General features: G+C 43.7%; 1 protein-coding gene across 5 annotated transcripts in view; it reads left to right on the top strand.

Moving 5' to 3' along the window:
• Positions 1-12,368, top strand: part of LOC119962145 (myc box-dependent-interacting protein 1-like) — a 164,898-nt gene that overhangs the window by 136,376 nt on the left and 16,154 nt on the right. For 3 of the 5 annotated variants that reach the window (XM_038790070.1, XM_038790071.1, XM_038790069.1), the window contains 3 exons: positions 2,082-2,192; positions 4,588-4,611; positions 10,608-10,748. In XM_038790070.1, coding sequence (XP_038645998.1) covers positions 2,082-2,192; positions 4,588-4,611; positions 10,608-10,748 — 276 coding nt within the window. The remainder of the gene's footprint in view (positions 1-2,081; positions 2,193-4,587; positions 4,612-10,607; positions 10,749-12,368) is intronic. The other 2 variants (XM_038790074.1, XM_038790072.1) reach the window with 1 other exon arrangement.

Genomic DNA, 12,368 nt, shown 5'->3' with positions numbered 1-12,368 from the left:
CTCACAGCGCCAGGGTCCCAGGTACGATTCCCTGCTGGGTCACTGACCGTGCTCCCCATGTCTGCGTGGGTTTCCTCCCACAGTCCAAAGACGTGCAGGTTAGGTGGATTGGTCATGCTAAATTGCCCTTGGTGTCCAAAAAGATTAGGAGGGGTTATTGGGTTATGGGGCTAGGGTGGAGGTGAGGGCTTAAGTGGGTTAGTACAGACTCGATGGGCCGAATGGCCTCCTTCTCCACTGTATGTTCTATGATCTCTCTGGAAATTAACATGGTAAATATAATCACTATGGGTTGACACTGCATTCTTGTGGGGCTGTGCATCCTTCCTGGAAGGCTTACACAATCTCCTCTAATGGTTTTTCTTAAATATGATTTATAATCAATCTTGTTTTTTCTTTAAAAATGGAGTCCAATAATCAACTCTTTCTCAGAAGCATAAAAATTGAGGTGCTAGGTCTTCCTGATGGGGTTAGCATCTTCCAAATTCACTAATGGACCATCCAGGGTGATGCAGATGGATTTTGGTAGTAAATCTACATCCTCTGAACTACTGCCTCCTGTTGGCTGGAGGAATGCACTAAAATCTTCGCGGCAAATCAAAGGTTCTTCAATATGCAAGCTTCAGATCTTGTGACGCGGGTGTCCACTTCAACAATTGTGTACGTTAATCAAAATAGAGTCCTCCTCTCTCTTAGCCTGGAAGGGGTGATAGAGTAGGGAGAGGCTCTCCTTTTGGGAAGAGGGAGCCAGTCCACCCACAGTTGGGTTAATTTTCTCTACTGCTTCCTCTGGTCCAGCTGGGTATGGTTCCCTAGGCTTCTCTCATGGTAATGAGAAGTGCTGCTTCATAAGGGAATGCTTGGGATCACACTTCCTTCCTGGTTATGAGTGATCATATTTCACCTTTTCCCTGGTGGTTTGAAGGAAGTGTTTCAACCAGCATCCCACGGAGGGAGAGCAGGTGAAGGTGCTTAATAGGCCCAAGATATTATGCCATGGATGCAGATTTGAACAATGTGGGGCTCTTGTCGTATGAGAGCTGGTCAGTCTGTTCCGCGCACCTCCTAGCTATTTGGCCAAGATTCGAAGTTAATGCAAATGAGCCAACACTGAAGAGGAATGGCATTTTTCATTTAGATTTGCACTGTAATCGCATCTGCTTAAACCAGTGAGTGCAGAGGTAAATTTTCAACAAGGCCCTGAACTTTAATTTTGCTGTGGAACTGTTTAGCTACCGTCTAATTAATTCAGTAGGATGAGTAATTGACTTATGAACAGCTGTGTCTTGAGCCATGTCCCATTCTATAAACAGGATGTCCACGTAAATGGAATGCTAAGCAATTTGTCGCTCTTTTTTGTGCCAGTTTTGCTATGTTCTCTGATCTGACCAATACCCTTTGAAATGTAATTTGTGCCTTCCTTTTGTGAGTCAAGCCTGTGTCCTACATAAACATTTGGAATATCCCATGCGAAGTTATATCAACAAATGTGGGACTTTTCCCTCACTGTTCTGTGCTACCGGGCGCAGCAAGAAATGAAAATAGACCTTGTGTCAACCTTGCTCGACACCCAATATTCATAGGCTCGCCCCCAAGGTGGTGATTTGTTTAATCTTGCCTATTTGTCAGAAGTTGTATTCTCTCTTTCTCCACTGTTCCCGCCGCTTCTTTACAAAGATATATGGCAAAGTTAAAATGGATGTTGCGTTTCATTTAAATGAACGAACAGAAAAGGAAATATGCATCCACTTCATCAGTGTGGTGTCCGATAGTCTTTGGCTGAATCAGGATTGTGCCGTGTAGATTGAGACAAAATGACTACTCGTGAATAAGTGGCTTTAGTTTTGTCGTCTTTAATTGGAGCAGAATTCTTTAAAGTGACATGTTAAAAATCGTTGTTATCCTTTTTAATGTAATCTTGTTTCACCTACCTCATCTTTGCTGCTCTAAAGCTGATGTGTTATTTTTATGTTCAGCTACTCAACGCTTCATTGTCACATAACCTGTGTAGCAACCGAGTAAACTACTTTCTCTTTCTCTGTTTCTCTTCTCCCCGTCTCCCCATATATACTCCTGCCTAGTTTGAGGCTCCTGGGCCTCTGCAGGATGAAGGAAGCCTATTGGACTTTGACTTTGATCCTCTGAAGCCAGAGTCCAGTCCAGTAGTGAGAGCAGCTTCGCCAGTCTCTCAGGTTTGTTTAGCTTAGTCTTTTCTCTGATTAGTGATCCTAGTGAGTCCTCCATTCAAGGTGTAGAAAATGTTGTTGGCCGAGCAGACCCAGCAGACCATGTTCTGCTGCGAAGTACCTGCCTGGGCTCTTGGTGATTGTGGGGAGGAAGATGCTGTGCGGTTCGGTGGTCTTGTAGAGAATGGCGAACCATGAATTTTTACCTTTTTATTCCTTCGGGAGGTGGGAGGCTGAGGCTTCATTTAATTGCCTCTCCATAGTTGCACCAAGAAGTTGGAACCTGGGGCCACTGCGGTCCTTGAGATGACTGTGCTCCCATAATGGTGTGGAGCAGAGAATACCAAGGTTTCTATTTATTCATTCACTGGGTTGGGGTGAGGCCATTTTCTTATCCACCCCTGTTCAGCTCCGTGGCTTGCTGGGCCTTTTCAGAGGGCAGTTAATAAAAACATGGAAAATAAGAGCAAGAGTAGGCCATTTGGGCCTTCGCGCCTGCTGCACCATTTAACACGAGCGTGCTCTCTCCATACCCTTTCAGAGTCAACCATATCGCTGTGGGTCTGGAGTCACACATAGTCCAGACCAGTTAAGAACAGCAGATTCCCTTCACTGAAGGACGTTGGTGAACCAGATGGGTGTTTATAGCAACCTTGTAGTTTCACGATCACCATTACTGGTGCCAATTTAATTAATTTGAATTTAAATTCCCAGGCTGCCATGATGGGATTTGAAATCAATGGAACACTGGTCCAGGCCTGTGGCTTACTCGTCGAATGACATGATCACTGTGCTATCATTCCTGCAAAATATTAACCCAGCAGCCACAAAACCATTGCAGTTTGAAATTTTGATCCCATCAAATTAGGCTAGGTGGCTGTGGACCCAGGCATTCACAAATGGTACTTTGTGGATTCTCGTTGCATGAAGTTTTTAAAAACTGCACCATAGTGCAATAGGGAAATTAACCCTAACTGATTGGAGTTGCTGCATGTATGTTTTAAAACAATGAATGTTCAGGGTTAGGGTTTTGGGCAGTCTGAACATTAACTGGTCCACCAATTCTTCACTGCGCACTCGGTGTGGAAGAGGTGTATTGAACTGCCGCTAATAATAGGTGTTTCCTCTCCCCCCCCCCCCCCCCCCCCCCCCCCCCATTGTCACCATGAAGGGTTTCATTTTCTCATTCTTTGTCACATGTTCTTTCATAATAATTGTCACAAGTAGATTTACATCAACACTGCAATTAAGTTACTGTGAAAAGCACCTAGTTGCCACATTCCGGCGTCTGTTCGGGTACACGGAGGGAGAATTCTGAATGTCCAAATTACCTCGCAGCCACGTCTTTCGGGACTTGTGGGAGGAAACCCACACACACTGGGAGAACGTAAAACTCCGCACAGACAGTGACCCAAGCTGGGGATTGAACCTGGGACTCTGGCGCTGTGAAGCAACAGTGTTAAATGTACCGCCTCTGGTTGTGCCCCTCCTGCTGTGACTGCAGGCACATGTACAATGTGGCGCAATTACCCCTGGTTCCCCACTAGAATCTAGGTGGGGGCAGCATTTGTTTCAGCCCTTATCCTACCTGTCAATATTCTCCACGGCCAAACAATGCAGTTTGGAGCAGCTGCATGACTCTGACCTTAAGATCACGGCGAAAGGGCTGGGCATCCAACTTTGCGCGCACATCCTCCAATTATGGTTTGCCTCCACTGCAAATCCACCCCCCCCCCCCCCCCACCCATTTCTTTGCACAATGGGTTGCATTGAACCTCTGCTTGAGTGGGGAGTCCTCCCAGTCACTTCCTCTGTTTAATTGGAAATTTGTAGTTAGAAGCCTATGATGGGACATTAAGGTTCCTGCCCTTTCCTCAGTTAACATTTTCGGCCAATGCTAATTGGACCAAGCTATGGTGATGTCCAGCTGGAATTAAATAGCATCAAAATAATCCATTTGGATTGTTGTGCCTGTGCTAACTCCTTTTTGAAAGGAAATTTAGTTAGTTCCCCCACACACACACACATCCCTGAAAGTCTTCTCTTTCCCCCCCCCCAAGAATTTTCCCAACTAATTGAAATTGGCAAAGATTAAAATGGATTGGAGCTAGCCTTGGAGTCAAAACACTGGTGTAGTGGGTTGAATGGCCTCTTTTGTGCAATACAATTCTGTGAAGATTGAGCTTTCTTTCCAGCAATTAATATTTTAAGGCCTGGCAATATTTTGTCAGCTCATGGCATGGAACTAGATCTTATTTAATTACCATTAACTTGGGTGTTTACTGACATTGTTTTTGAAATATATCTCAAATAGGGAGAGGGAACATAATATATACTTATATACGGTGTAACTAATGCCTGCTCAATTTACATGTTTTGTGTATTTTATTCAACATGCTAGTCTATACCTTGGGATTTGTGGGAGGTAAGCAATATAGATCATTTTAAAACACATCTAACTTCCAGCATGTACAAGTCTCGCCTTTGACACTGCCCATCCCATTGACGTCTGCACCTTATTTGTGTACTGCATTGCTCTCAACAGCTGCTGGCAGGATCTGAGCTTTTAAGTGGTTAGGTCATTTTCCTACTCTCTCTCAGCATGCACGTGTTTGTTATTCCTTCTCTAAAATCACTTCATCCCTCCTGTATCCAGCCTCAGACTCTGTAGCTTGCACACTGTTGCTTTGTTGCTTTGCATTAAAGCCCAGCTAGTGTATGAGTAAATGTTACACTTGTATGTCTGTCAATCTTTCTGTCCCTCCAGTTCTTTCTATCAAATGATGGCTTCACTTCTCAAGTTGCGGCATGGCTGTCGTGTCGAGTTGTTTTTAAAAAATTGTTTCTGTTGCAGTCTTTGTGCGGTCAAACCAGACCTTGATGAGATGAGGCGATTTCTTCTTTAAGCAGCTGACTTAAATAATCCGGCAATTTTTCTTTAGTATAGCAGGTTTTATTTAAAAAGAAAAAATTCTAATTGAGGGGCTATTTAGCGTGGCCAATCCACCGACCCTGCACATCTCTTGGGCTGTGAGGGTGAGGCCCATGCAGCCACGGAATGTGCAAACTCCACACAGTGACCCGGGGCTGGGATCGTACTAGGGTCCTTGACGCTGTGCTAACCACTGTACCACCTTGCCGTCCCCTGATTTTTCTTTTCTTTTGCCATTGCAAGCTATGGTGCACCTGTTGGCCGTAGCTATTTTTTGAATATCTGTCTGTGAGTAAATGCATTCACAAGTTGCAGCGTTTACATATATCATTTAAAAAAAAAAAAAAATCCATTCTGAATTTGGGTCCCAAAAAAGAAAATGCTGGAGACACGAGTGTCATACGAACTCGAAACGTTAGCTCTTTTCTCTCCTTACAGATGCTGCCAGACCTGCTGAGATTTTCCAGCATTTTCTCTTTTTTGGTTTCAGATTTCAGCATCCGCAGTAATTTATCCAGTGTTTGACGGACTAAATTTGGGTGTCTGGGCACCACCTGACTACCTGTGAACATGGCTTCAGGCAACACTAATTGTACTGTGTTTGGTGTCCAAGCCAAGTGATTAGGCCGCTACTGCAGCCGAGTGGGATTGGGTTCCCATTCCTGGACCTGGTGGGACCTGCTTGCACTTGGTCTAAATAGATATGTATTTTTTTTTTTGCTGAAACTGTTGCCTACATTTTAGGTGGGGTTTATGTTGCTGTTAATTCCCTTTTTTACTTCCCTCGAAAGCTTGCAGATAATCAGAGGCTCTGGCAAACTTTGTAGCGATGTGTAACTGTGTGGCCTATTTACTGAACGATAAAGTGGAATTTCTCACAAATAGAAGCCAGGTTGGATCTGCTTGCACAATAGCACCCATTCCAGCCTCCCACACACCCAATCACTCGAACATTGCAAAATTGGAATCATTGTTCAAGTGTTTGATTTTTGTGGTAGTTACCAAATGTGGTAACTTCCTCTCCCAGCTGTAAGGAACTGTAAGTGAATCACTTGCGTTGAATGCAAATTTTGGAAGGTTTCTCTACTCTACATTATGGCTCCAGTAGTGCAGCACCAGTGGGATTGTGGATGTGGGCCTGTCGGCTATTAAAATCACAATGAGATTTTAAAAAGCTACAAGATTTATTAGAAGGGTCAAATTAATGTGCTTGAACCCATTTATTGCATTGATTACCCTGGCTTGCATGAATTTTGTAGAGTCGTGGAGATCCTTATTGCCGCCGTGGTGGCTCTTGAGTATTGTTCAGGTGCCCAGTGCAATTTGTCAGTTAACTGCTGTTGTCACTGTCCTGTGGTAATTACTGATCTGAGTCAGAGTAAAGGTTAGTCTGCCTGCTGTTAATCCTGGATGACAGGAGCTGTTAATCCTGGATGACTGGAGATAATGTGGGGGGGGGGGGGGGGAGAAACGAGCCAGAGTCCTAACTGCAATGACCCTTACTCAAACTCACTCGAAGATGTGACATGCAGACAAGATGGCAATTAGTTTAGATTCCCTCTGGAAATGATTTGTGTGTAATAATAATCGCTTATTGTCACAAGTAGGCTTCAATGAACTTACTGTGAAAAGCCCCTAGTCGCCACATTCCGGCGCCTGTTCGGGGAGGTTGGTACAGGAATTCAACCCGTGCTGCTGGCCCTGTTCTGCATTGCAAGCCAGCTGTTTAGCTCACTCTGCTAAATCAGCCCCTAATGGGACTTATGGATGAAATGCAGCTCTTAAACCAGCCCCTAAAGTGACTAATGGATGAAATGCAGGAGGGCAACGGTTTAGTGGAACTAGCATAAAGAGTTAGTATCCTCAGGAGATGAGGAAATTCTCAAGATCTATTTAAAAACCTGGCTTAGTTCTGTTTTCCCAATCGGATCTGAAGATTTATGCCCTAATCTTAAAGTTTTAAAGCTGATTGCCCTGATCCTCCACCTCTCACTAGAGTCCCTAATAAATTTTTGGCATTCTGAAAAATTTTCTATTTTCTATATTTTGGGGTGCGGATGGCAATTGCAAGGCCAGCATTTATTGCCCATCCCTAACTGACTTTAACAGTGGCTTGCCAGGTCATTTTGGAGGGCATATACATTACTATGGAGTGACGTATCGGTCATGCTGGGTAAGGACAGCAGATTTGTGTTGCTAAAGGAAATTAGTGAACCAGATAGGTTTCTATAACAATGTGATCATTTTCATGGTCACCATACCGTTACGAACTTTTTATTCCAGGTTAGTTATATTAACTGAATTTACACTGCTGTGGTGGGATTCTAACTATTGTTTCAGATTGCAAGTCCAGGCCTCTGGATTACTGGTCCAGTAACTTAACCACTATTATCATTGCTGACAAGCAAAGTAGTTGGATCTTGTGGTGAGATATTGTTAGTTATTTGTTTTGGAATGTTTTTCTGATTCCACTGTTGCAGACCTCCTTTGCAGTCAGATGCAGAACATGTGTGGTTTTTAAAAACAATTTCAAGTATCCAGTTCATATCTTTTCAAATTAAGGGGCAATTTGCCGTGTCCAATCCACCTACCCTGAACATCTTTTTGGGTTGTGGGGGTGAGACCCATGCAAGCACGGGGACAATATGCAAACTCCACACGGATGGTGACCTGGGGCCAGGATCGAACTCTGGTCCTTGGTGCCCTGAGGCAGCAATGCTAAACCACTGCGCCACCCTGAACATGTGCACCTTGAGCAAAGCAACCAGATTATTAATAAAAATAATAAACACACTGAGTTGGCAGTGTGGTGACGACTGGGCCAGGGTTGACTTCGCACTCTACCTACCCCTGCCTTAAAAAGATATTCGAGGACCATGTTTCTTTTGAGGAAATGTTCCAAAGAGATTCCACCCTTAGAAAATTTCTCCTCGTCTCTCCTAAATGGCCATCCCATATGTTTTAAACGGTGACCGCTTGTACTAGATTCTCGCAAGAAGATACATCCTCCACATCCACCCTTCGAGGCCTCTGGGATCTTGTGTCTGTCAAATCGCCTGCTGCTCTCCCAAGCATGTCCAGCCTTCCCTCTGAAGACGACCTGCTCATTCCACGTATTGGTTTAGTAAATTTCCTCTGAACTGGTTCTAATGCATTTACATCGATCCTTAAATAAGGAGACCGATATTGTACACGGTACTCCAGATGTGATCTCCGCAATGCCCTGTATAACTGACGCATAACCTCCCTACTTTGGTATTCAGTTCATCTCTCAATAAATTATATTCTGTTAGGGTTGCTGATTTACTTGTTGTACCTGCCTTGTGCGTTCCATGCATTAGGGTGCCTAGATTCCGCTGCACCTCCTGAGCTCTACAATCACTCTCCATTTAGATAATAACTTTCCCATATTATACTCCATTTGCTTTCCACTCATTTAACCTATTTCACTTCTTGGCCTCCTTATGTCCTCTTTACAACTTGCTTCCCTACCTGTCTTATGTCTTCAGAAAATTTAGGAACCCTTCGATTCCGTCACCAAGTCATTAGAATGCATGTGAAATATTGGGGCTCCAGCACTGATCTCTGTAGCACACCATCCATTACATCTTGCCAGCCAGAAAACGGCCCATTTATGTCACTGTTTCTTTTAGGTAGCCAAGGTTCTATCCATGCCTATGTTATCCCTACACCCTGAGCTTTTTTCAGCCTTTTATACGGCTTCTGGAAATCTACATCCACTGGTTCCCCTTTATCTGCAACAAAGCTTTCTCTTATAAATTTGTTAAACGGGATTTCCCTTTCACAAAGCTGTTAACTCATCCTGATTGCCCTGATTTTTTTCCCCATGTGCCCTATTATAATATCTTAACTTCTAACCTTTTCATTTTGACACATTTTAATCTAACTGGCCTGTAGCTTCCTGCTTTCTGACTCGCTCTGTTTTTGAATAAAGGAGTTACATTAGCTATTCTCCAATCGGATACTTCCAAGTCTAGGGAATTTTGGAAAATTAAAATCAAAGCATCCATTCTCTCACTTCCACTTAACATCCAAGGATGAGGTCCCATCAGGACCCATTGGCATTAGCCCACAGCTCCAACAATTTGCATAGTACCAGTAATTTTCTTGTTCCATTTCCATACTTGCAGCTATTTGTTACTTTTATCCTCTGTAGTGAAGACTGCACAAACTACATGTTCAATTTATCTGCCATTCCATTTTAACTTTTTTAAATAACTAAGGGAACTCTTACTATCTGTCTTTTCTCTCATGCTTTTGTGGCAGAATTTTAATCTCTCCTAAGGCAGGACCTGAGATGCTCAAGCGGGCAGGACTTTGGTGCAGGAATCCCACCCTTTCACCTACCAGGGCCCTTAATGGCCACTTAAGGGCTTTAATCCACCCCGTTTCAATTTTTAGGCTGGCAGGACCAGGAGGGAGTAGGGTGGGAAAGTATCATTTCCCATCTTGGGCGGGTACGGGTGAGGGAGAAGGGAGCAGGAGATGCCTCACTCTGCCCCTTCTAGTTGGGGTGCCCTTGAGAACCTAGCCTTAATTTGTCTGTCCTTTTATCAGTCTTTTAGCTGTTCTTTGTTTTATTTTATTTGTCCAATGTTCTGACTGGCCACCATCTCCACAAATATATGCCTTTCCTTTAGGGTTGTAACTATCCAACTATTTCAGTTTACCTTTGGTGAATCCTCCCCATTCTGAAATATCCCCACTTCATCTCCATTGACCAATCCCTTTGATCAGCACATTGAATCATGTGATGAGAGACAGTAGTGGTATGATGTTCCAATAATATCTTGCACTATCGCTTTGGCTGAGATGGTTCAACAATTAGCAAACTATTGGGTGGGAAGACCTCGATGAGACGAGACAGTAGAAACAATGGGCCTTTTTATAGGTGGGAAGACCTTGGAACTGGAGCGACGTTCCAGTGGAAACGATGGGATTTTTTATTGTCAAGAGGGACTCTACCTAGCAGAAATCACTGTCTCCCTATAAAGGAACCTCTAATCCACTTCTGCGCCTTCAGGAAAATTTGAGGAACCTTTTAATGGGGTAGTGGGGTCATCACTATTGTCACTCAAGAGTTTGTGGCTGTTAGCACATTTCCTTTTAGCTGATGGTGGGAAGTTGTACGCAGTGCTTCCTGTGCCACTGAGTTCATGAAGACCTTGAAATTTAGAAGAATCATAGTGTTTCACAAATCTTTTTACATTTGATTGTGGACAAAGTAGGTCAAATGTGATCTGTACAAAATCTAGATATCGGGTAGAGTATGAATCATTTTGGGAAAGGAAAATTGGGTATTTTGAGATTTGTTATGCAGTTTTGACCTGTCAAACCACTGACTACAGCCCAAGGATAAAAGCTGGTGTCCTAGCATTCTATTCTCTCATTTGTGTGGGTCACTTCACTCCATACCTGTCTTTATTTTTTACTATGCTTCTCTTTATCTTTTTTCACTGATTATACAGCCTGAAAAGAGTGCATCTAACAGCATGGCTATGGACCACTCTCCAAGTATGGCCATGGGGGATGGTCCTAGTGAGAGCAGCTTTGCAGTGGACTGGTCAGCCCAGCCTCACCTTCAAGAGAACAAAGGTGTCACTGCTGAAGTAAGTGTAAATAATTGGCTGCTTAATTTTTCAGAAGATGTGTATATATTTTCGCTACTGTAGACATTCTATGAATAAACCACATTGAAGGCCAGGTGAATAATTTAAAGATGAGTTGCAATCTGTGGGCATGGATATAGCTGCAGGCTGAACTCTGGTTGACTGCTCCAGGTGGAAATACTCTCTTGAAACGAGAAGGCCGAGGGGGTGACCTAATCGAGGTCTTCAGATTTTGCGAAAGGATTTGTTAGGGTGGATCCAGAGGGAATGCTTCCTCCTGTGGGGAAGAGCAGGATTAGAGGACATCTAATATTAGGTGGTCACCGAGAAATCGGGTGAGGAATTCAGAACAAACTACTTCACCCAAAGAGAATATGGAACTTGCCACCACAAAGTGGTTGAAGAGAATAGCATTGATGCACTTGGGGATAAGCTAGACGAGCATATGAAGGAGCAAGGACCAAATGGTAGATTTAGATGGGGAAATACAGGAGGAGGTTTGAGTGGCGCATAAACACCAACGTGGACTGGTTGGGCCAAATGACCTGTTTGTGTAGCTTGCACTGGTCAACATTGATGCTCTATTCCAAATGGCAGAGTTGGGAGTAATTCCAGCAGATAACAGTCTCCGAGGTAAACTGCATCCGTGAGGGAAACCATTGTTGTCATCCTTGTCCTTGGCTACCCCCCAAAAGTAAAACTTCAAAATCAAATTTGTTCTTTCACTTGGCAGAGGGAGGGAAGATACAGATTTTGTGCAATTTTGGTAATTTTAATGTGTTGTAAATTTGCCTTTTCTTTCTTCCCTATTATCCATTCATATGCTGGTCTCCATTCCCCCTCTCTAATTTGGGGAGCTGAGGCTTTAGGGTGCACTGTCAGACCATGTTAGGAGAGGGTGCAGTGCAGTGACAGGATTGTCCTTGAGTGCTAATTTGATAGTGAAGTGAATAAGTATACACTAACTTGCAAGCAAGGAGTAGGCCACTTGATCCATTGAGCCTGCTCCGCCATTTGTTTTGTTTCGAATGCTTTGTGCATTTCATTTGTATTTTTATAACCCCTCATCTGTTGATTTACTTGATTTGTGCTCTCCGTCCCTTCCTGTTAAGTTGGCTTTTGATTTCCTGTAATGCTTTTGTCTTTTGCCTTGTCTCTGCTCTTTGATTTACAGTTACTTCCCAATTGGTTCAAGTGTATACCGTCCCAACAATACAGATCCCGTTTTCCCTAATACTGATGCTGGTTCCCCATGGATATAATGGGGTCCATATGTGCGCATACTGGGATTTCTGTGTTAGCACCATATTGTGCTGGGCTGACGTAACACTGGTTAGATTGGTGTGATTTTGGAGTGTACTACACCCTCCCTGGCAAGGGGCGGATACATTTTTTAATATGTAGGAATTGAAATATGTAGGAGTTATAGTGCAGAAGGAGGCCATTCGGCCCATACCGCCTTTTGGAAAGAGCACCCTACCCAGGCCCACACCTCCATCCATAACCCAGAAACCCCACCCAACACTAAGGGCAATTTTGGACACTAAGGGCAATTTAGCATGGCCAATCCACCTAACCTGCACATCTTTGGTCTGTGGGAGGAAACTGGAGCACCCGGAG

This window comes from Scyliorhinus canicula, chromosome 2 (assembly GCF_902713615.1).
Source record: "Scyliorhinus canicula chromosome 2, sScyCan1.1, whole genome shotgun sequence".
Taxonomy (NCBI): domain Eukaryota; kingdom Metazoa; phylum Chordata; class Chondrichthyes; order Carcharhiniformes; family Scyliorhinidae; genus Scyliorhinus; species Scyliorhinus canicula.
The sequence above is the reverse complement of the archived record's forward strand: the minus strand, read 5'-3'. Positions and strand labels throughout refer to the sequence as shown.